This window comes from Mustela nigripes, chromosome 16 (genome assembly GCF_022355385.1).
Source record: "Mustela nigripes isolate SB6536 chromosome 16, MUSNIG.SB6536, whole genome shotgun sequence".
Classification (NCBI taxonomy): Eukaryota; Metazoa; Chordata; class Mammalia; order Carnivora; family Mustelidae; genus Mustela; species Mustela nigripes.
The window spans coordinates 19,591,892-19,616,054 of NC_081572.1; the positions used below are offsets into that span (position 1 = coordinate 19,591,892).

Genomic DNA, 24,163 nt, shown 5'->3' on the forward strand with positions numbered 1-24,163 from the left:
AAGAGAGACTCCATGCCAGGGAACAAGGGACAGGAGACACTGCGGGGTCAGAAGGACTCAAACCCTTAGAAGATATTTAGACTGCCACATACCACTGTTATCGTGGGGCAGATAAGTCTTTATCTTTCTGTCAGGCTTCTTGGGGGAAAAAAGACGTTTCAGTGGTGATCCTTTGGAAACCAGTACACATTGCCCTCAGGAGCAGGGGTACTTAACATTCTACTGGCTTATTTATCACCATTTACAATTTCAAAAGCAAGAGAGGGGCTAAGCCAAAGGGTAAGCAACCTGCCACTCACACTTCTGCATGAAAATTGACCTTAAATCTCCACATTTCTTTAAAATGCACAAGGCTGGGGTGCCTGGGTGGCTCAATGGGTTAACGCCTCTCCTTTTGGCTCAGGTCACGATCCCAGAGTCCTGGGATCGAGCCCCACATCAGGCTCTGTGCTCAGCGGAAAGCCTGCTTCCTCCTCTCTCTCTCTCTCTGCCTGCCTCTCTGCCTGCTTATAATCTGTCAAATAAATAAATAAAATCTTTTAAAAAAAATGCACAGGGCTCCATCATACCTGGTTCATCAAGTCAATTCAGAAAGAAGTAGTAACTACTTTCTGAAGGGTAATAGGTAGTGACTTCCATAAAAAAACACACATGCTAGAGAAACTCTTGTATCACTTGAGAAGGAACAAAGTTATTTTCACACCTTCTGACTGTTGACAATTTTACAACTACTATTCAAACTACAGGAAGGATGCTGGATAAACTTGTAAGCATTGCCCTATCTGCTTTTCTCTTTCCCCATCCCCCACACCCACTTTTTTTTTTTTTTAAGATTCTATTTTTAAGTAATCTCCATACCCAACACGGGGCTCCAACTCACAGTCCCAAGATCAAGAGTTGCATGCTCTACTGACTGATAAGCCAGGCACCCCTCAATTCCCCCCTTTTTTTTTTTTAAGATTTTTATTTATTTATTTGACAGACAGAGATCACAAGTAGGCAAAGAGAGAGAGAGGAGGAAGCAGGCTCCCTGCTGAGCAGAGAGCCCGATGCGGGACTCAATCTCAGAACCCTAAGATCATGATCTGAGCCGAAGGCAGAGGCTTTAACCACTACCCAGGTGCCCCACTCTCTATTCCTTTTTAAAGTTTCAGTTCAGGGTGTCTGGGTGGCTCAGTGGTTGGGTGACTTCCTTTGGTTTAGGCATGATCTTGGAGTCCCAGGAATCAGTCCCACATGGGGCTCCCTGATCAGCGGGGAGACTGCTTCTCCCTCTAACCCTCCCCCCCTCACGCTCTCTCTCTCTCACTCTCTCTCTCAAATAAATAAATAAAATCTTTAAAAAAAAATAAAGTTTCAGTTCATACAGCTGGGTATTTCAAAGATCAAATTCTGCATATTGCCTGTGCCTTTTCAAAAACCTATGCATAAGTCAAGGAGGGGATAAGATAGCTCTAGAACCCAGAATGTACTAACTGGCCTATCACCGGCCAGCAGGTCTAAAAGTCTAAAAAACTGTCTTCCCTTGGTTAAACAGGTTAAGTGTATCTCAAAGGATATGGGAATAGGTTGTTGGTGGGTCACAGACCATGTGAGCTGGAGGGAAAGATGATAAAGGGAGTTGAAATAGGAGTTAGAACATATCTCTGACAATTCTGCCCCTGCTGGAAAGAACTGTCTTTGATATTAAGTACAGCGGGCCCCTATCTGTAGGGGACACCACCCAAGATCCCCAGTGGGTGCCTGAAACCGTTAATACTATCTAACTATTTATAGCACATTTTGTTCTACACACACATACCTATGACGAAGTTTAATTTAAAAAAATTACGCACAGTAAGAGATTAACAGCATTAATAATAGAACAGAATAATTAGAACAATATGTTACAATAAAAGTCATGCGAATGTGGTCTCTCTCTCTCAGTATCTTATTGTACCATACTCACCCTTCTGGTGAGGATGTGAGAGGACACAATGCCTAGGTGAGGGGATGGAGTGAGGATAATGGCGTAGGCTGCTACTAGCCTTCTGACGTCATCAGGGGGAGGATCATGTTTCAGACCTGCAGTCGACTGTGGGTAACTGACATCTCAGAAGGCAAAAATCACAGAGAAGGGGGAGCAGGGACTGCTGTGCGTTTTAATGCTTCAAGAGGACAATCATCACATCCTTTCAACTGGGAACAAAGCTCCAACTGGCCATGCTTTCCCTCCATGGATGCCTCAGTCAGGACTCCAACCTTAGGACCTCATGATAACCATGGAGTGTATAAACCACACTGGTGGGGCGCCTGGGTGGCTCAGTGGGTTAAAGCCTCTGCCTTCAGCTCAGGTCATGATCCCAGGGTCCTGGGATCGAACCCCACATCGGGCTCTCTGCTCAGCGGGGAGCCTGCTTCCTCCTCTCTCTCTCTGCCTGCCTCTCTGCCTACTTGTGATCTCTGTCAAATAAATAAATAAAATATTAAAAAAATAAATAAATAAATAAACCACACTGGTGATGTCAGTCTCTTCTGGGGTACAAGACTTATGGTAGGCCTCTCTGGCTAGACCATGTGGTTAAGATCTGAGGTAACCAGAGTTACACACCAAGCTGTTAAGAGCTGCTACCTCTGGAGGGAGAGAGAGTGTGAGAGACGATGGAGTAACTGACTTTATGTGTACTTCTGTATTGCTTGATACTTTTTTCTCATCTAAGTATACTTTTTATTACCTCATAAAAAATACCTCAGACTCATAAGGAGGGGAAACTGAATACTCAAAGCAACAACAATTTCAGAGGTATAGCATTCCTGTCACGTTTGAGGATGATTAACACTGTCATGCTATTTTTAGCAATCATTCCCTGCAACTTTTCCCCAGCGCCCAACAGCACAAGTCACCCACGGACACTTCTGTTTTTGGCATCCTGGCTGCTATAGTTGTCTCATAAACTGTTAGTATTTCAAGGAAGGAGAACGGTCTTCGATTATGGTATTTCACACACAAACAAATTCCCTCCAGCCCTCTGGTACCATTTGGAGATCATCAATCCTGGTATTAACTCCAGAAGCCATTTCCTTCCGCTCCTGTGGTGTCTCAGGACAGGGATAGAGTGAGGCCCGGAACCTGGAACATACAGACACAGCCCCATGAAAAACCAAGTTTCTTTTTCTTTTTTTAAGGTTTTATTTATTTATTTGACAGACAGAGATCACAAGTAGGCAGAGAGGCAGGCAAAGAGTTGAGGAAACAGGCTCTCCACTGAGCAGAGAGACCGAAGTGGGGCTCGATCCCAGCATTCTGGGATCATGACCTGAGCTGAAGGCATTGGCTTTAACCCACTGAGCTACCCGGGCACCCTGAAAACCCAAGTTTCTTAATGTGTCCATTTTAAATAACCTCAGAAAGAAATCTCAGTGTACTAGAAGGACCAAAACAGAATTAGCTCAGACTGTCACGCTGATCATTAATAAATTCTAAGTGTCCTATAGACAGAGCAAGAACATCTGAACTACCCTTACATTTTCTGCAGCTATTGAATTCCCTTAAAGTGTTAAAAAGTCAGTAGTGAGGGGTGCCTGGGTGGCTCAGTGGGTTAAGCCTCTGCCTTCAGCTCAGGTCATGATCTCAGGGTCCTGGGATCGAGCCCCGCTTCGGACTCTCTGCTCAGCAGGGAGCCTGCTTCCTCCTCTCTCTCTGCCTGCCTCTCTGCCTACTTGTGATCTCTGTCAAAAAAAATAAATAATGGGCGCCTGGGTGGCTCAGTGGGTTAAGCCGCTGCCTTCGGCTCAGGTCATGATCTCAGGGTCCTGGGATCGAGTCCCGCATCGGGCTCTCTGCTCAGCAGAGAGCCTGCTTCCCTCTCTCTCTCTCTGCCTGCCTCTCCATTTACTTGTGATTTCTCTCTGTCAAATAAATAAATAAAATCTTTTAAAAAATAAATAAATAAATAAATAAATAAAAACTTGGGGCACCTGGGTGGCTCAGTGGGTTGAGCCGCTGCCTTCGGCTCAGGTCATGATCTCAGGGTCCTGGGGTCGAGTCCCGCATCGGGCTCTCTGCTCGGCGGGGAGCCTGCTTCCCCCCTCTCTCTCTGCCTGCCTCTCCATCTACTTGTGATTTCTCTCTATCAAATAAATAAATAAAATCTTTAAAATAAATAAATAAATAAATAAATAAATAAATAAAAACTTTAAAAAGTAAAAATTAAAAAAAAAAAAAACTCAGTAGTGCAAATCGTATTGTAAATTATTAGAAAAAAGTGGCAAGAAAAAGAGATCCTATGGGTAGAATTTCAGAAAAGTGTGAGGGCACAGTGCCTACAACACACTGCTGGGTACACAAACCCATTGTCCTAAAACAATGTAGCATTTGTTTTTTTTTTTTTTTTTTAAGATTTTATTTATTTATTTGACAGAGAGAGATCACAAGTAGGCAGAGAGGCAGGCAGAGAGAGAGGAAGGGAAGCAGGCTCCCTGCTGAGCAGAGAGCCCGATGCGGGACTCGATCCCAGCACCCCGAGATCATGACCTGAGCCGAAGGCAGCGGCTTAACCCACTGAGCCACCCAGGCGCCCACAACATAGCATTTGTAAACCATGAGTCCTAAATACATTTTTTCAAAGAAAGGAAATTGTGGTTTTGACAGTACTTTTAAAAACGAACTTAGGTCATTTTTTTTTTTTTTTAAAGATTTTATTTATTTATCAGAGAGAGAGGGGGAGAGAGCGAGCACAGGCAGACAGAATGACAGGCAGAGGCAGAGGGAGAAGCAGGCTCCCCGCCGAGCAAGGAGCCCAATGTGGGACTCGATCCCAGGACGCTGGGATCATGACCTGAGCCGAAGGCAGCTGCTTAACCAACTGAGCCACCCAGGCGTCCCAGGTCATTTTTAATTGTTTAAAATAGTCCTAATATAATTAAAAGATATTTGCACTGTGTCAAAGTAGACTAAAAGGGTTATTGTTTCACTCTTCTATATTCCATGGCTTAATAGGCAGCCTGGCTGCACCCTCTGGGAGGCGCATCTCTCTTACCCTTCGCAGATTTTCTTGACTCTGTTTTTCAGCTGATCGCCTTGGAAGAAGATGATGAATACGGACTTGTGCACGTGGTCACCCTGGGCCCCAAACCCAAAACAAAGAATTCAGATTTCTGGCCTGGAAGAGTTCTTAAATACCCTACTTGGTGCTACAGGAACAACAGGAATCCTTGAAGGATATGGCAACCCTGCACTGTTTAAGCTCTGTTACTAAAACATTTGCCCTGTGGTCTCCCATTCACACAAAAAAACCCTTCTGTATTTGTTTTTAAACTCAACCATGAGCTGAAATACAGATGCTAAGATGATTCTCCTTGTAGCACCATATAGCCCTTTTTACTAATTCAACCTCAGACCTTACAATGGCTGAGTAAGGACGAGGAGAGGAAAGGAAGCCATTCCTGTTTGTTCCACGCTTAGAAGTCCCCAGATAAAGGGGACTGAGGAACCATAAGGAAGTGAGGGTTTGGGGAAAATAGCGATATAGAATCTCATGCTTCATGCTAAGTTTGATCTAAGGGCCAGGGAGGAGGGCCATCTATTCCAAATACCAAGTTCACACGTGGAGTCTGACACAAGGACTGCAGAGCAAGGTCAGAAAATTAAGCATAACTGGGTGTTAACCAGTATTGTCTCTGGTTGCCTGTATTTTCTCATATTCCCAGAGTTCTTATAATAAATAACAAACAGACTTTAAAAGGATAAAAGGAGATGAGGAGTGAAGAAAATGAGGCAAAGAGTCTTAAATCCCGAAGTTCTCCAGGATGGAAAATAAACTGGAGCATGTGCCTTGTGTAGCCGCTCTGCTGTAGCTATCCAGACCCCTTTCCTCAACTTGTTGATAAAATAATGTTTCTGTTGCCCAGAAACTTGTCCGAATATTCCCGAGAACAGCTCCACATCAGGAGTCACTACAGACTGCAATGTCTCCACAACGCGAGGACAGCCTGCGGGGAGCCTGCCCAGCTCTGCTCCTCTGGGAGTTCCCTGAACCCTAAGTGTCACCACTCTCCTGTTCAGGAGGATAAATGGATAAAAGCCTCAGGTGCTCAGACCATTTCAGCTACATGACCCACTCACTCTGAGAAGTCTCACAGTCCAACCTCTCTTTGTGGAGCAAAGGATACTCATTTAAGAAAATCCAAAGGATAACTTTCAACAGGAAAACAAAGCCCAGGCTTCCAAATAATACCAATACAAAAGTAAAGTAAATTTTTTTACAGAACATTTCACCTTCCTTGCTTGGGAACTTTGAAATCAGGATTCACCATACTTAGTGTATGTTGATGTTAAGAGCTCTGCCCCATTATGTCAAATGCTAAGATGTCAGCCATTCCTACTTTGCAAAGCACGAGGTAGGGAAGATCCTCTGATCCTGCACAATGTATTAGTTTTAAACCAAGTTTCTAAATCTCCCAACAAATAAGTAGACAAAAAAACCTTACCAAGTAAAACTTTCATCAACTTATAAAGGTCATAGTGGAGGAGGAACTGTCTCCTCTCCTTACACATTGAACTGGAACTGGAACTGGAAACTTGGAACTGGAAATTCAGATGTCACACTCTGAATTTTCATAGAAAGTTCATTAATTTTCTTTTAGCCTCTGATAAGTAACAAAGTATATAAAGCTGAAGTTTAAAATAAGGGGAGAATATACTTATAGTCCAAATAATACTGACACAGGTGAGGCTTGAAATGTCTATGCATCTGTCAGTACACATCAATGGCACACAGAGGGCGGAAGGTAAGAGGAAAAGAGCAATACTTCCTATTTGTAGATCCGGGCAGGGGGAAACTTAAGGGATCCTCTGTGGGAGGGTCAGACTCAGGGGGTACCATGCAGGGTTACTGTTCTGAGCTCCCTTTTACAAGACCTACGCCACGGGACACAATTTCCTTGTCTTACAGTCACAGGATCCTCCAAGGGGTTCTCGATTTCAGCCTGTCGCAGGAACACATTCCCCCGGCACACCCGCCAAAGCATGCGCTCAAAAGTAGGGATGCGCTCCCGGTTAATCACACCAGCCACGAAGCTGTGGGGAGAAGAGCCAGATGGGGAACTCTACTCCACGCCATGGGTTGGAAGGCTTTAAGACAAAGAAGGGAAGTGAGGGGAGAGGCGCAAACATGACAAACACACAGCTATGCAATGTTATGTTAAAAGAGCTCCCAAAGTCTTCTTCCCAAAACCAGGAGAGGGTCGATGGAACAGCTCAGGAACTGAATCCAAAGTGACATAGGAACACGTCTCAAGAAGTTCCGAAGAGAACACATCCTGGAAACAAGTGAATGCCCAGCCTCACTACTCTTTTGACAGCAAAAATGAATGTGACCCCGAGTTATGGAGGGTTGAAGCGCGACTTACCCAAGTCTTAAAGGTGTGCCTCTTCCCATCTCACTTGGCTCCAGGAGGGACGAGGACTCCTCCAGCAAGTCTGGATCCGCCATCTGCTGATGATGCAATTCAGCCTGAATTCACAAATCAATTAATATCTAATGAAAATAGTTAGTGGCATGCAGGGAACGAGGAACCAGGAGATAAGTTCCGAAAATAAAGACGGAAAAGAAAGAAACCACCAAATGAGACAACATACCCACAAAAACAATAAGGGAAGAAAACAAAGGAAAGAAACAAGAGGAAAAGAAAGCTTAACTGCCCCAGTAAAGCGTCTGGGGAAATGGTTTTTGAAACAAGGAATAAAGGAAAAAACATTAAATAATGGTGACAATGTATAAATCTGTTATTTGGTGGAAACCATTTTTTTCTGTTTCCCTGAATGAGCCATGAAACTATCAGGAAATATGTGTGCATATGGATGGAAGCTGAAATGCTGCTGTTTTTAGCAAAACCAAAGCAATTGTGAAGATACTCGCAACATCAAATTTCCAGGCAGCTACAGACTAGAATTTTCCCTAGGTGGGAATGTGAAAGATGGAGACTCTCCTTCCAAGGAAGAAAGCAAGGCACAGCCACCGTCCCGAGCACAGTGTTATCAGGAGAAAGGCAGAAGGGGCATTCTGGGTTTCCATGTTCTTCAAAATTCAGAACATGAGAGCTTTCAACATGGCCACTGTATAAATGCCCCAAGCCATGGGATTTAAAGAGTATTTCTTGGGACGCCTGGATGGCTCAGTAGATTAAGCCGCTGCCTTTGGCTCAGGTCATGATCCCAGAGTCCTGGGATCGAGTCCCGCATCAGGCTCCTTGCTCAGCAGGGAGCCTGCTTCTCTCTCCACCTATGCCTGCTTGTGCATGTTCTCTCTCTCTCCTCTCTCTCTCTCTCTCTCTCTCTCTGACAAATAAATAAATAAATAAAATCGTACCAAAAAAAAAAAAAAAAAGTAAATCATATTAAAAAAAAAAAAAAGAGGGGCACTTGCGTGGCTCAGTCGGTTAGGCCTCTGCCTTTGGCTCTGGTCGTAGTCCCAGGGTGTTGGGTTCGAGCCCCACGTTGGGCTCTCTGCTCAGCGGGGAGCCTGCTTCCTCTCTCTCTGCCTGCCTCTCTGTCTACTTGTGATCTCTCTCTGTCCAATAAATAAATAAATAAATAAATCTTTAAAAAAATAATTAAAAAAAAAAAAAAGAAAATAGTATTTCTTTCTCCACAAGCACAGTAGATGGGCAGGCCTAGGCCTCCACTGTATCAACAAAAGGAAGAAAAGATGAAAACCTCTCTGAGTGGCCTAGTTTCTGACCAGAAATCTAAGAATATTAAAAAGGTGATGTTAGGCTACATAGCTTAAGTGTCACTGAGAACAAAGTGGAACCCAATAATCTTAATCAAGTGAAGATAATGTAACCGATAATAAGCCAATATAGAGCATGTAGGATAGTTTAATTGTTCAGATTTAAAATGATTTCCACCATGACAGTTTATACAATGAAATGAAGGAGAGGGACCTTCTCAGATGGAGATCTATACTTCCTAGATGCTCTCTACCCAACGCATCCTACCACCTTTTATTCTTATCAGAAAGGAAAAGCTGCTCTAAAAAATAAAGGCCAATCAACGTCTCTATCACTTGATCTCCCCAACTTTAATATCCACACACTGCTTGTTTGACCAGACTAGAAATCAGTCAGAATAACCTTCCTTTTCAAAAGCAAAACTAAACAAAAAAATTAGGAGAATTTTTCTCTATCATTTTCAATCCAAACATCAATTCAACTCCCTTCTTGTTAACCCTGTGATCAAAAAATGTCACGGGGTGGGGCCCTATGTGGCTCAATTGTTAAGTGTCTGCTTTCAGCTCAGGTCATGTCCTAGGATCCTGGGACCGATCCCCACATCAGGCTCCCTGCTTGACGGGGGGTTGGGGGGACTGCTTCTCCCTCTCCCACTCCCCCTGCTTGTGTTCCCTCTCTCGCTGTGTCTCCCTGTGTCAAATGAATGAATAAAATCTCAGAAAAAAAACAAACAAACCAAAAAACCTTAAAAATGTCACAAGGGAATCTCACCTGATAAGTGACAGGACCATAAAGGTAACGCCAAGGGTGGGGGAGGGGGACTTTAGGATTGAGTGTAAACCTGCGTATATAAACCAAATGATAAGGCTGAAAGCCTAAAAATAAATAAATAAATTTGGGGGGAAGTGAATTCTAAAAGTTGATGCAGGATCAACATTCAACCCTCCTTTCACTCCCCGACCCCCCGAAAAAAAAAAGAAAAGGAAGGGCAGGCACTGATACATCAGAGGGCAGACAGATACTGTCCTCAGATGTTGAAAAAGTTTAAGATGAGGGGCGCCTGGTGGCTCAGTGGGTTAAGCCTCTGCCTTCCGCTCAGGTCATGATCCCAGGGTCCTGGGATCGAGCCCCACATCGGGCTCTCTGCTCTGCGGGGAGCCTGCTTCTCCTTCTCTCTCTGCCTGCCTCTCTGCCTACTTGTGATCACTCTCTCTCTGTCAAATAAATAAATAAAAATCTTTAAAAAAAAATAAAATAAAAAATTAAAAAAAAAAGTTTAAGATGAGATAATAGGGGCAACAGGTTTCCATTTCCCATCAAATGGAAGTTTAGCTTTTTCGTTTCTACTTAATATCAAATCAGCTGCAAGCCACAGGTAACTCATTTTAAGGATCTAGATGACTACCTCATGTCAACTTGTTCTAGAGATGTCCCTTGGCAGAAACCAGTGAAACTGACTGCTACCCACAAGACTTCTGCCTACTTCCTGCCACGGTTCATAAGACCTGGTTTTAGTAAATCCAAAAGATCAGGCACAGTGCAAGCCTACGTGCTGTACAGGGGACAACTGCTGGAGCAGCAAAACCAGACTACCCGATCATCTACTCCCACCCTGGGACTCTGTGGGCATACACAATCCTCAGCAGAGTTCAAACTAAATGAAAACTTGCAATAAGATTCTAATTAATAATTTCACTACTTGCTACTTAAGAATCCTAAATCTTATGGGGCGCCTGAGTGGCTCAGCAGGTTAAGCTTCTGCCTTCCGCTCAGGTCATGATCTCAGGGTCCTGGGATCGAGCCCCATATCGGGCTCTCTGCTCAGCAGTGAGCCTGCTTCACTCTCTCTCTCTGCCTACTTGTGATCTCTTTCTCCATTAAATAAATAAAATCTTAAAAAAAAAAATCCTAAACCTTAGAGAGGAAAGTCAAACATTTTTAAATGAAATAATTGTGCCTCATGGGGAACTAGGAGGACCAGAACTGCTCACTGAGGGCCTTTAAGACGATCTCTAAAACTGCATCATGGGGCATCTGAATCCTATTCTGGGTTCCCTAATAACAATAACAACGCTGCCAATGTGTGTCTGAATTACTTGCTATGCTCTCCGGTTCACCTTTCCCCCAGTCAGAACATGAAAACCATGCCCTGAAAGAGGAAGTGGCAGAATCTCAGAGGCATCCTGTCCATAGCACGTCCGGTTCGAGCTGCATTAATTAACAAGAGTAAACGCTTTTACTTCCAGCTACACTGCGAGAGAAACCACATTTCATCACTGAAGGTATTCACCCAAGCCCCAGAGGAGATGGCAGATGGCAAAGAAAAGTAAAGAAAAGCAGATGGATGGAAGACGCAGAAGGAAAGGAAGGCAGGGAGACCTGCATGCCATTAACCATTACTTTTCCAGTCTTCTTTACGCTCTCATATGTTAGGGTACTTATGGTAAAAGATGCAGAGAATGCTCTCCAGCTCTTACAGTTCTTCATAAGCAAGAAGACTGAGAAAAGGATAATCATTAACAAGTCATTTTAAATGCTCTGGATAAGAATGGCTAAGTTGAATTTGTAATTATCTTAAATCATAAGAATGCTCAATTTATGTTTACTCTTCCCCTTCCAGACATCTTGCCAATCATGACCGCTATGCCTAAAGATGGAAAGGACCATTTCCTGATTTAGCCATTTTCTGGTAACTCATTATTATAAATTACTGATCATGTTCACCAAATTTTATTTAAAAAAGAAGGGTTTGAACTGGTTGTGTTTTAGGCCATTTGCAAACATTATAATCTCAGGCATGGAAGACAATCTTGTGAAAAAAATTACATTTCCGAGATTTGAGGGTCCCAAGTTTCTTTATCTTTCGCATTATTTAAAGTGTGTGCTCACGTGCACAGATGCACTTACTCTGTGAGGACTCACTTCCTGTCAAGGTAGTGACACCTGATGCTGCTGTCTGGCAACAGTAGGGCAAGGGCCATTGAAAGGGACCTGGCTGAGCCTCTGAGTTAGTGACGTGCCTCTGCAAGGCATGGACTCTGCACTCAAGAAGAAAGGCAGAGTAGCTGTTGCCAGAAGGCTCCCCACGCTATGGTGAGGGTTCTAGGAACAAGAGAGACTGATGACAAAAGCAGCCAAAGAATCTCTCACAGCCAAAGCCTCATGCTCAAAAGTACTTCAAGATTATTACCCACCCCCCACCCTGGGGTGCCTGGGTAGCTCAGTCAGTTGGGCACCTGCCTTTGGCTCAGGTCATGATCCCGGAATCCTGGGATCGAGCCCCGTATCGGGCTCCCTGCTCAGCAGGGAGTTCTGCTTCTCCCTCTGCCTGCTGATCCCCATGCTTGTGATCTCTCTCTCTCTCTCTCTCATTCTATCTCAAATAAAAAAAATCTTAAAAAAAAAAAAAAAAAAAAGGTTATTCCCTGCCCCCACCAGAAAGTGTTTTGTGTAAGGGGGAAAACAACAAACTATGGATCGGGCATGAAGGTCACGAAGACTTCCAGAGTGCCTTCTCAGCATGGGTGTTTCATGTTGAGATTTATTAATCACAAAGAAAATTCCTAAATCCAGAACGTGAGATTTTAAAACTGTGATCATGTTTCCAAGTGATTTCTCTTATTTTGTTTTTAGTATCTTGTTTTTAATTCCCTGTAAGGGAATCCACTTGTCAGTGTTTATTCAGATTTTCTCTCAGAATGCACTAGACAAGGAAACCTATTCCATTGCTTAAACTCAGGAGGTTATGAAAGACATCTGTATACATTTCAGCAACAAACCAGCAATAAACTAAGACTATATCAAAAGGGGAAGAAGGGGGGGTAGGGCAAAAGAATTAAGCCCCAAATGATGCTCAAAGTACCTGAGCTTTGATTCTGAGGCCAGCTAAAAATGGACCTGTGGGCAGCTTGGAAGGCTTTAGAAGAGCACACATCTGGGAGCAGATGTCACCGTGTTCAGGCATGTTTCCTGATATGACTCAGCAGTGCATTCCGTGAGCACAGGGACCATGTCTTACTCATCTTGTGACTCACGAAGAGTAGGTGCTCATTAAAGCTCAGTGAGTTAATGAATATAAATACAGTAACAGTTCAGGTAGTGAGCAACTGGAATTCCAGATTATTTGTTCATTAAAACCACACGGCAAAAGTGTCCATGCCTGTTGCAAAAGACCTGAAACACTTGGAAAGAGTTCATCACACTGCCCCACACCCTCTAATGCAATGAGATATCGAGTACTAGTGAAAGAAGTTTCTGTCAGTCTCAAAATTCTCCACTCAGTCAGCAAACTGAATATTCACACCAAACCTCTCTTGGTACATAGCCAGATTCTGATTCTTGGGATGATCACGCAATTAAATTAATCTGAGCTTTTCCCTGTTCCCTTGCCCCAACGGATTTTTTTTAATTAGCGTGGCTTCACTGAATCAGTTCTTAGTTACTAAAGAATGTGTCACATCTTCAGCTAACTTTCTGGAGCCAAGCGGTTCACAAACTAGTGTGCCTCAGAGTCACCTTGTGAAAACAGATTGCTGGGCCCCACCCGCAGAGTTTCAGATTCCCTGAGTCTGGAGTGAGGACTAGTAATGTGCATTCTGACAAGTTCCCGGGTGAGGCTCACGCTGCTGGTTACAGACCCCGTGCTCCAGTCTAGAGGGCTAGAGAGTTGGTCTTTCCCTAAAAGACAGATATTAAAAGTAGAACTGAGAATACATCACATGGGGCGGCTGGGTGGCTCAGTGGGTTAAGCTTCTGCCTTCAGCTCAGGTCGTGATCCCAGGATTTTGGGATGGAGTCCCACATCGGGCTCCCTGTTCAGCGGGGAGCCTGCTTCTCCCTCTCCCCACTGCTCGTGCACTCTCTCTCTCTCTCTCTTGCTCTCAAAGAAATAAGTAAAATCTTTAAAAAGAGAGAATACATCATGTGCTAACTAAAATGGGCCTTCTATTTTTAAAAAGCTTTGCCAAATTTGTCGTCATTGTTGAGCAAAGGAAATGAAGAATTTTATGGAAGGCACACTGAACAGTGGCTGGACCAACAGCTGAAGTATCTGGTATTACTAATCTGGTGGCCAAGACACCTGACCATAAAAAAGAGAATTACCAGTATCTTGGGCCACCCATAAAGCAAGACCCGGCTGAAAGTCCTCTCCAGGTGTAATTAGAAGGAAGCCCTCCTTTTAAAAAACCTACATTTTTAACGCAGGAATTGATTTACATTTTTCTCTATAAAGTAGTGCAATTGAGTCTCTGTGAAAACCCAGGAACTTCAAAACAGGCATCCTTCCAGTATTTCCATACAACATAAAGAAAAACTCTTGAAAAATTAAAATGTGATATGTGCTCTGTGGATAGTTACAAATATGCTCATGACTGATAAGCAAACATAGAGAAATAAAATAAAAATAAAAACTTGATGATAAAAAGTTCAGAGGTTAAAACTTCATTATAGTTTCATGTAGGACCGAATGTTTCTTGTTGCTTTAACTTTTACCTTAACCCTTTACTTACCTTAAAATGTAATGTAAAAATTTCAACTATGTATATACAACTACTTTAGGGTTCCTTTCCCCAGCTCGGGATGAAAAACTGCAGAAAATGCAAAAATATACAAAACCATGACTGGCTGTGTACTGCATGAAAAATGGAACATAATCTGATTATTTCTTCAACTAAAATGGTGCAAAGATGGTACTGCTTTCAAACTAGCAAATTAAAATAATTTCTGGCATAACAACATGGCCCATTTGTGCGGGTGTGATATCAGCTGCTCAAATACTAAAAGAAACAATAGTCTGACCTCATCAAAAAACTGCTGAGTTTTGCGAAGTATAAACTTTAATTCAGTCAGTTCCAGGAAATTTCTCTTCAGAGCTTCCTGGTTTGTGTTGATCTCCTTCAGTTCATTTTCAATCTTCTCAAAATTGGCCTACAGGAAAAAAAAAAATCAAACTATTAACTTACACTAAGCTCAACATGCTTGTTCTGAAAGACAGATGAATTCATCCATCCCATAGAATTCTTGCAACCCTCATGGTTCAAACAAATTTTATACCTACCCAGCAAATATGTGATTTTGCCAAGACAATATTCTTGATGAAAATTTTTTGCTTAGCATCTTCTGTCTTTATCTATAGGTTCTATTACACACTTGGTTGAATTTCTCAGGGGACTTTGGTTGGATAAAATAAATATGGAAAAGTCTACTGCTGGGGTGCCTGGGTGGCTCAGTTGGTTGAGTGACTGCTTTCGGCTGGGATCGAGTCCCATATCGGGCTTCCTCTGCTTTGCAGGGAGCCTACTTCTCCCTCTCCCTCTGCCTGTCACTCCCCCTGCTTGTTCTCTCTCTGTCAAGTAAATAAATAAAATCTTAAAAAAAAAAAAAAAAGTCTACTGCTTATTCATTTAGTCTGTGAGATTAATCAAATGGTAATAAGTTGACATTAATCCAATAAGGTTTCAATAAGGCGATAAATGTTTATTTGGTAACGTGATATTGTTCAAGACAGTGCTCTATAGGGGCGCCTGGGTGGCTCAGTGGGTTAAGCCGCTGCCTTCGGCTCAGGTCATGATCTCAGGGTCCTGGGATCGAGCCCCGCATGGGGCTCTCTGCTCTGCAGGGAGCCTGCTTCCCTCTGTCTCTCTCTGCCTGCCTCTCCATCTACTTGTGATTTCTCTCTGTCAAATAAATAAATAAAATCTTTAAAAAAAAAAAAAAAAAAAAGACAGTGCTCTATAATAAGTCTCCACAAGAAACTCATAAGCAAGAGACAATGTGGACAATGGCAGCAAGAATTCCTCTACTCTCCATTCACACAGGAAAATAATTTCTGCATTTAAGTAGAAAGAAACATATCTGGCTTCCTTAGAATTGTTTACCTCTAAGTCAATCATGTCCCGGGGGAAGGGCACCTCTGGGTTTTCACCAGTGTCCATAATTGGGATATTAGCTTTTCTTATCTCTTTCTCAACAAATCCTAAAACGACAGAATCAAAACATTCATGTAAAACATAGGCCTGGAATTGCCAATATTTGAGGAAAAAAATAAGAGCAAAAACCTGACTAAAAAGAGCTTTGTTCTATAAAGATACTTTCATACGAAGGCAGCACAACATGTAAATTATTTTTCCTCCACGTTCCTTTTCTTTCACTGCACGCTCTCTAAATCACAGACTCCCCAGCGGCGCCTGGGTGGCTCAGTGGGTTAAAGCCTCTGCCTTTGGCTCAGGTCATGATCCCAGGGAGGGTCCTGGGCTCTCTGTTCAGCAGGAGCTTGCTTCCCCCGTCCCACCTCCCTCTCTGTCTACTCGTGATCCTTCAAATAAATAAATAAAATCTTTAAATCACAGACACCCCAAAGAGGATTATCATCCCACAACCATCTTCTTTCTCTCTCGTGATCTTAAATGCTCATCTGCGTCAGTTCTCCCCCCTGTGCAACCAGTACTCCGGAGGACGATGGTTCAATTTGTAGATACTGCTGTAGAGCAGAGCCACGGAAGGGCACAATTCAATAGAATATTTGACATTTAGCATACTAGTGAGACAACTCCAGATCAACAGTTTCATAAAATATGAAAACAATAATTATCGGTTTTAACAGAACAAAAAAACAAAAAGTGACATGGAGTAAGGCCCCAAAATACCAGAAAAGTGACAACTAGTGACGTTTTTTTAGGGCAGAGACCAAATTTACCCATCAGCTAGCTGAAAGCTGGCACAGGAGAGTAACAAGATCATTGGTTTGGGAGCCATTGAGAGCAATCGGGATTCAAATACTGATTCCAGCATAACTGGTTATGTTCTCGGGCAAGTCACTTAACCTCTCTGATCTTTGGTTTCCTCATTTATTTACTTGTTTATTTATTATTTATTTTTAAAGTAATCTCTACACCCAACGTGGGGCTCAAACTCATGACCCTGAGATCAAGAGTGAGATGTTCTACCAACTATGCCAGCCAGGTGCCCCAGCTTCCTCATTTATTAAATGAGGTTAACACCCACCTGAAGGATGAAATAAAGTCTATGAACACCCCAACTCTCCACAGGACTCTTAAGTGTGTTAGTTTCTTCCCTCATAGAAAGGCTATATTGACATCTTAGATAGTGGGGCATCTCGATGGTTTAGTCGGTGGAGCATGCAACTCTTGATTTCAGAGCTGTGGGTTTAAGCCCCATGCTGGATATAGAAATTGCTTAAAAATAAGATCTTTAGGGGTGCCTGGGTGGCTCAGTGAGTTAGAGCCTCTACCTTCAGCTCAGGTCATGATCCCAGGGTCCTGGGATCGAGTCTCTGCTCAGCAGGGAGCTGGCTTTGCTTCCTCTCTCTCTGCCTGCCTCTCTGTCTACATGATATCTCTGTCAAATAAATAAATAAAATCTTAAAAAAAAAATTTTTTTTAATAAATAATTATTGGGGCATCTGGATGGCTCAGATCATTAAGCATCTGCTTTCGGCTCAGGTCATGATTTCCAGGTCCTGGGATCAAGGCCCATGATGGGTTCCCTGATCACCAGGAGTCTGCTTCTGCTTTCCCTCTCCCTCTGCCTTTCCCTCTGCTGTGCTCTGTCTCTTTCTCTCTCTCTCTCATAAATGAATAAAAATATATTTTTTTAATATTTTATTTATTTCACAGAGAGAGAGAGATTACAAGTAGGCAGAGAGGCAGACAGAGAGAGCCCTATGCGGGGCTCGATCCCAAGACCCTGATATCATGACCTGAGCTGAAGGCAAAGGCTTAACCCACTGAGCCACCCAGGCACCCCAATGAATAAAAATCTTTAAACAAAAACAAATAAAATAAAAAATTATTTAATAAAATAAGATGGGGGTCTGTGCCCTGCTTCTCATAATTCTATAATGCAGTACTGGTATAAAAACCTTCCTACACACACACACACAAATAATAATAATAACCATTATGTTCAGTTTTCAGCCTTGTCATATCAAACAAGGTTTCCATTAAGCACCACCTACACCCAATACCATAAAATCTACTTGTACACAAGAAATCCATCTTAATATCAGGATCGTAAGACTATTCTTTCTTTCTTTTTCTTCTGTAGGATTTTCTTCTTTTGTTAAGAGGACTAGTGTCTCTAGTTTAAGACAAATGATTCGTTACAGGAATATAATATGGAACCAAAAATGCACATACGAAGCTTTCGATCCATTTCTTCGCATCTTCTAACTTCATTCACAAATTTCCGCTGGAAAACATTCACATCTGGATTTAACTGCAAAATAAGAACACAATACCACATATTTAAATGCTGCATCTATTTTCTGTTTCACAAGCAACACTCTGCAAAGCGAAAATCTAACGTGTCAGTGCATGATGCAACACTAACAAAAATGGCCTACCGATTACATAAACTGTTTTGAGGCCAATCACAACAACTGAAGGCAAAAAACCCTCCTGCACCATAGCACCATATTACTAGAATGGAGGCAAATTAGAGAAAACAATACAGTACAAATGGTCTTCCCAGGCCAAGGTCTCAGTAAGCTCCCCCAACCAAAAATTTGAGCAATGGCTGTAAGAGAAGCTCTGCCAGGTTTTCCTTCTCTTCATCCCCATCAGAAGACACAAAAAGCAAACTTCTCTTATTCTTCCAGAGTCTTCACTTCCTAGGGATAGGCTGGTTTTTTAGTCATACATCACAAGTAATTTTCAAAGCAATGTGACATTCTGGGAAATAAAACAAAAATAAAACTTCCTACTTACTAAAAAGCCTGCAGTCTAATAAAGAAAAAGGATGAAGACAACCAGTAACATACCACGTGATAAACTTTTTTTTTTTTAAGGATTTTATTTATTTATTTGACATCCTGAGATCACAAGTAGGCAGAGAGGCGGGGGGGGGGGGGCAGGGGGTAAGCAGGCTTCCTGCTGAGCAGGGAGCACGATGGGGGGCTTGATCCCAGGACCCTGAGAGCATGACCTGAGCTGAAGGCAGAGTCTTAACCCACAGAGCCTCCCAGGTGTCCCCCATGTGATAAACTCTGTAAAAGTAATACAGATAAGGGGCACCTGGGTGGCTCAGTCTGTTAAGGATCTGACTCTTGGTTTCGGGTCAGGTCGTGATCAGGTCAGGCTTTGCACTTAGCATGGAGTCTGCTTAAAATTCTCCCACTCCAGGCCTCCTGGGTGGCTTGGTTAAGCATTTGCCTTTGGCTCAGGTCATGATCTCAGCCTGGCATCGAGCCCCGTATCGAGCTCTGGGGGTAAGGGGTGGGTCTGCCTCTCCTTCTTCCTCTGCACCCTCCACCACCTGTGCCTCTCTCTCACTCTCTCTCTCTTTGTCTCAAATAAATAAATAAAACCTTTAAATAAAAAAATAAAAAAGAATTTTATTTTATTTTATTTATTTATTTTTTTAAAGATTTTATTTATTTATTTGACAGAGAGAGATCACAAGTAGGCAGTGAGGCAGGCAGAGAGAGAGAAGAGGAGGAAGCAGACTCCCTGCTGAGCAGAGAGCCCGATGCGGGACTCGATCCCAGGACCCTGAGATCATGACCTGAGCCGAAGGCAGCAGCTTAACCCACTGAGCCACCCAGGCGCCCAAAATAAAAAGAATTTTAAAAAAAGATTTCTCACCCCTTTCCCTTTGCCTCTTCCCCCTGCACATGCACACACTCTCTCTAAAACAAATAAATCAAATTTAATTTAAAAATGAGCTTAGAAGTAATAAAAAAAATTTAAAAATAAAAAGCAATACAGGGGCGCCTGGTTGGCTCAGTGGGTTGAGCCACTGCCTTCGGCTCGGGTCGTGATCTCAGGGTCCTGGGATCGAGTCCCGCATTGGGCTCTCTGCTTGGCGGGGAGCCTGCTTCCCTCTCTCTCTCTGCCTGCCTCTCTGTCTACTTGTGATCTCTCTCTGTCAAATAAATAAATAAAATCTTAAAAAAAAAAAAAAGCAATACAAATAATGAGCTATGGCTACTCACTCAACATTTATGGAGCACCAACTATGTGCCAGGCACCAGTGTAAATACCAAAGAGTATGCCCCAGCTTTGAGGAGTTATCAGACCCATGGATGAGACAGACACAAACTAATAAATACAATTTGTTGTGATAAATACTATTTTTTAAAAAGTAAATATTGTCATTTTCTTATACATTTAAACATACACCTACCTACCTCATGACTAAGCATTCCACTACTAGGTATTTGCTTAAGAGAAATGAAACCTGTCTCCAGAGACTTGTACAAGAATGTTTACAGCAGCTCTAACCACAAATATGGCACTGTTCCAAATATCCAACAACAGGAGAACAGATAAAGAGATTGTGGTATATTCATGCAACAGAATACTACTCTGTAATAAAAAGAGAATCAACTATAGATACACATAAAAACAGACACATCTCAACACTAGCTTGAGTTAACAAAGTCAGACATAAGCCTTTGCAATGCATGATTCTATTTATACAAGTTCAAGAAAGGCAAAACTAATCTATGATGGTAGGAATCAAACTAGTGGAGAATGACCAGAAATAGGCAGAAAATACTTTTCTGGGCTGATGCAAATATTCTATATCTTGACTGGAGTGGTGTTTGCAGAGGTAAAAAATTTACCAAATCATCAAATTGTACTCTTAGGGTCTATGCATCTCAGTGAATATAAATTTTACATCCAAAAAAAAAAAAAAGTGGGGGGAGAAAAGGAAAGAAAAGAAAAGGGAAAAAAATGAAAGAACGAAAGAAAGAAATGAAAATATACAGGAATTACTATAAGAAAAAAATGAGTAAGTCAAAAAAATGTGTAAAGGAAACACTTGAGGTGGGACTCTGGGAGATGAGGCAGAGTTCACCAAGCAGAAATAGGCAGAATGAAGCAGAAAGACTAAGACAAGTGACTCAGAGACATAAATAAGTTGTATATTCAGAGAAGGGGAAGAATTTTTCCACAGGCAGAATGGAATCAAATAATCCCATTTCTTAGAAACACTTTTTAAAGATTTACTTTTTAAAATAATACTGTAGGGGCGCCTGGGTGGCTCAGTGGGTTAAAGCCTCTGCCTTCGGCTCGGGTCATGATCCCAGGGTCCTGGGATCGAGCCCCACATCGGGCTCTCTGCTCTGCGGGGAGCCTGCTTCCTCCTCTATCTCTGCCTGCCTCTCTGCCTACTTGTGATCTCAGTCTGTCAAGTAAATAAATAAAAATCTTAAAAAAAAAAATTTTTAAATAAAAAATAAAATAATACTGTATATGCAGAATAAATTGTAAGAGGGATAGACTGATAAATGGAGAAACCAGTAAGGACATCATCAGTATTATATTAATATTAGAGAGAATCTAAGGCAAAAAGCATTTTTAGAGATTATAAGAATAACTATAAACAATTTCCCAGAAGATGTAATAATCCTAAACTTGGATGTCTCTAAGAAAATGTTTGCTTTTTTCACTGAGCAGGCAGTATCTTGGCCTTCCATTCATAAATTTCCACTTCAATAAACATGAAACTAAGGTGAAAGGAGCCACAAAAGACTCCTGATAACTCTACTGGTTTCCTTATCTGTAGGCAAAGTTCAACTGCAACCAGTGTCAGATAAGACGTTTCAAAATATCTGGGCAAGGCATCCTCAAGATATTTCCAACAGAGATTAACAGAACCACAAGGAGACAACTGACAATCTGTCTATGTAGTGGAAATTTTTAAATACAATTTTAAATTATTAATTCAAAAAGTCTACCAAATAATAAGGACAGAAAAAATGTGAACAACCTAATCAATGAGCTTAATCTAAAACATACACACACATATTTTTCTTATCCCAGTATCTAATAGTTCTCTAGGAATTCATTATGAAAACTGAGCACAACAGGTCATACAGCAGATCTCAGTAAAGAACTTTGCTATACAGATAATGTTCTATGACAACGTAATTAAGTTAAAAATCAAAATCAGGGGGCGCCTGGGTGGCTCAGTGGGTTAAGCCGCTGCCTTCGGCTCAGGTCATGGTCTTAGGGTCCTGGGATCGAGTCCCGCATCGGGCTCTCTGCTCAGCGGGGAGCCTGCTTCCTCCCCCCTCTCTCTCTGCCTACTTGTGATATATCTGTCAAATAAATAAATAAAAATCTTAAGAAAAAGAATCCGAATCAAGGGGCACATGGGTGGCTCAGTTGCTTAAGCATCCAACTATTGGTTTCAGCTCAGTTCATGATCTCAGCATGAGATGGAGCCCCATCTGTCTTCTGCTCAGTGGGGAGTCTGCTTGAAGATTCTCTCCCTCTGCCCCTTCCCCCACTAGCATAAACACACACTCAGTTGAGTGGCCAAATCTTGGTTTCAGCTCAGGTCACAATCTCAAGGATCACGAGATCGAGCTCCACATGGGGCTCTGCACTACTTAAAAGGACTCTCTCTCCTAGGCTCAGGTTGTGATCTCAGGGTTGAGATCAAGCCCTACAATGGACTCCACACTTAGTGCAGAGTCTGCTTGGGATTCTTTCTCTCCCGCTGCCCCTTTCCCCCACACATACTCTCCCACTCTTTCTCTTTCTAAAATAAATAAAGTCTTTTTTAAAAAAAGGCTTTCTCTCCCTCTCCCTCTGCCCCTATCCTCCTGGCTCTACACACAGACTCTCTCTCTCTCTAAATAGATTAATTTAAAACAACAACAACAACAGCAACCTAAAGGACATATTTGGAAATTCTAAAATAGTACTGAATAATTCATGGCTCAAAGAAGAAATCATGGGGCGCCTGGGTGGCTCAGTCAGTTAAGTATCTGCTTTCCGCTCAGGTCATGATCCTAGGATCCTGGGATCGAGCTCGCATTGGGCTCCCTGTTCAGCGGGGAGCCTGCTTCTCCCTCTCCTACTTCCCCTGCTTGTATTCTCTTTCTCTCTGCCGAAGAAATAAATAAAATCTTAAAAAATAAATAAATAAAAAGACAAAATAAACAAAATTCTGTTAGGCTGAGGGAAGTCATAAATAAATGTAAGAATCTAAAAAGACAACTATAGTGCTTGCTTTAGCAGCATGTATGCTAAAAAAAAAATTAAATTAAGTTAAAAAAAATAATAAAGGAATTATACAAAGATTAGCACAGCCCCTGCACAACGAATGTACACAAAATCCTGAAGTGTTCTGTACAACAAAATAATAAATAGGCAATTATAAATGAATAATACTAAAATGAGTGTTAGGCCAATAACTCCTCAGTTTAGATTAAAACAATTTTCTAGAAAAATACAGTTTATCAAAACTGAAAAGAAAGAAAAAAAAACAGAATAAGCCTATAATCAGTAAAGAAATTTCAATGGTTAAAATATATCCATCTAAAAATACCATGCCTAAATCCATCAAAATCCTAGAGGAAACACAGGCAGAAACCTCTGTGACCTCGGCTGCAGCAACTTCTTGGTAGACACATCTCTCCACAGGCAAAAGAAATGAAGGGAAAAATGAACTACTGGGACTTCATCAAAATAAAAATCTTTCACACAACAGAGGAAACAGTAAAAAACAAAAACAAAACAAAAGACAACCGACAGAATGGGAGAACATATTTGCAAATGACGTATCAGACAAAGGGTTAGTTTCCAAAATCTATAAAGAACTCATCAAACTGAACACCCAAAGGACAAATACTCTAATCAAGAAATGGGCAGAAGTCATGAACAGTCATTTCTCCAAAGACGACATCCAAATGGCCAACAGACACAGAAAAAAATGCTCAAAATTACTTGGCATCAGGGAAATACAAATCGAAACCACAATGAGATACCACCTCACACCAGTCAGAATGGCTAAAATTAACAAGTAGGAAATGACAGATGTTGGCAAGGATACAGAGAAAGGGGAACCCTCCTACACTGTTGGCAGGAATGCAAGCTGGTGCGGACACTCTGGTAAACAGTATGGAGGTTCCTTAAAAAGAAAATAGAGCTGGGACGCCTGGGTGGCTCAGTTGGTTGAGCAGCTGCCTTCGGCTCAGGTCATGATCCCAGCATCCTGGGATCGAGTACCACGTCGGGCTCCTTGCTCGGCAGGGAGCCTGCTTCTCCCTCGGCCTCTGCCTGCCATTCTGTCTGCCTGTGCTCACTCTCTCTCCCTCTCTCTCTGAAGAATAAATAAAATCTTTAAAAAAAAAAAAAAATAGAGCTATCCTATGACCCAGCACACTACTGGGTATTTACCCCAAAGATACAAATGTAGTGATCTGAAGGAATACCTGCACCCCAATGTTTATAGCAACAATGTCCACAATAGCCAAAGTACAGAAAGAGTCCAGATGTCCATTGATAGATTAATGGATACAGATGTGGTATATGTGTGGATACATATATATATACACACATAATATATGTACATATATACACAGAGCTGTGGTATCTGTGTGTACATACACACACACACACACAATGGAATATTACACAGCCATTGAAAAATGAAATCTTGCCATCTGCAATGACATGGAATTAGAGGGTAT

At 42.0% G+C, this 24,163-nt stretch overlaps 1 protein-coding gene across 7 annotated transcripts in view; it reads right to left on the minus strand.

Moving 5' to 3' along the window:
* ATP6V0A1 (ATPase H+ transporting V0 subunit a1) overlaps positions 1-24,163 on the minus strand; it is a 63,872-nt gene that overhangs the window by 28,801 nt on the left and 10,908 nt on the right. For 4 of the 7 annotated variants that reach the window (XM_059379450.1, XM_059379449.1, XM_059379454.1 and 1 more), the window contains exons 3-9: positions 17,871-17,949; positions 15,591-15,688; positions 14,512-14,640; positions 7,390-7,493; positions 6,931-7,057; positions 5,019-5,101; positions 3,016-3,109 (exon numbers count right to left, since the gene is read on the minus strand). In XM_059379450.1, coding sequence (XP_059235433.1) covers positions 3,016-3,109; positions 5,019-5,101; positions 6,931-7,057; positions 7,390-7,493; positions 14,512-14,640; positions 15,591-15,688; positions 17,871-17,949 — 714 coding nt within the window. The remainder of the gene's footprint in view (positions 1-3,015; positions 3,110-5,018; positions 5,102-6,930; positions 7,058-7,389; positions 7,494-14,511; positions 14,641-15,590; positions 15,689-17,870; positions 17,950-24,163) is intronic. The other 3 variants (XM_059379452.1, XM_059379456.1, XM_059379455.1) reach the window with 1 other exon arrangement.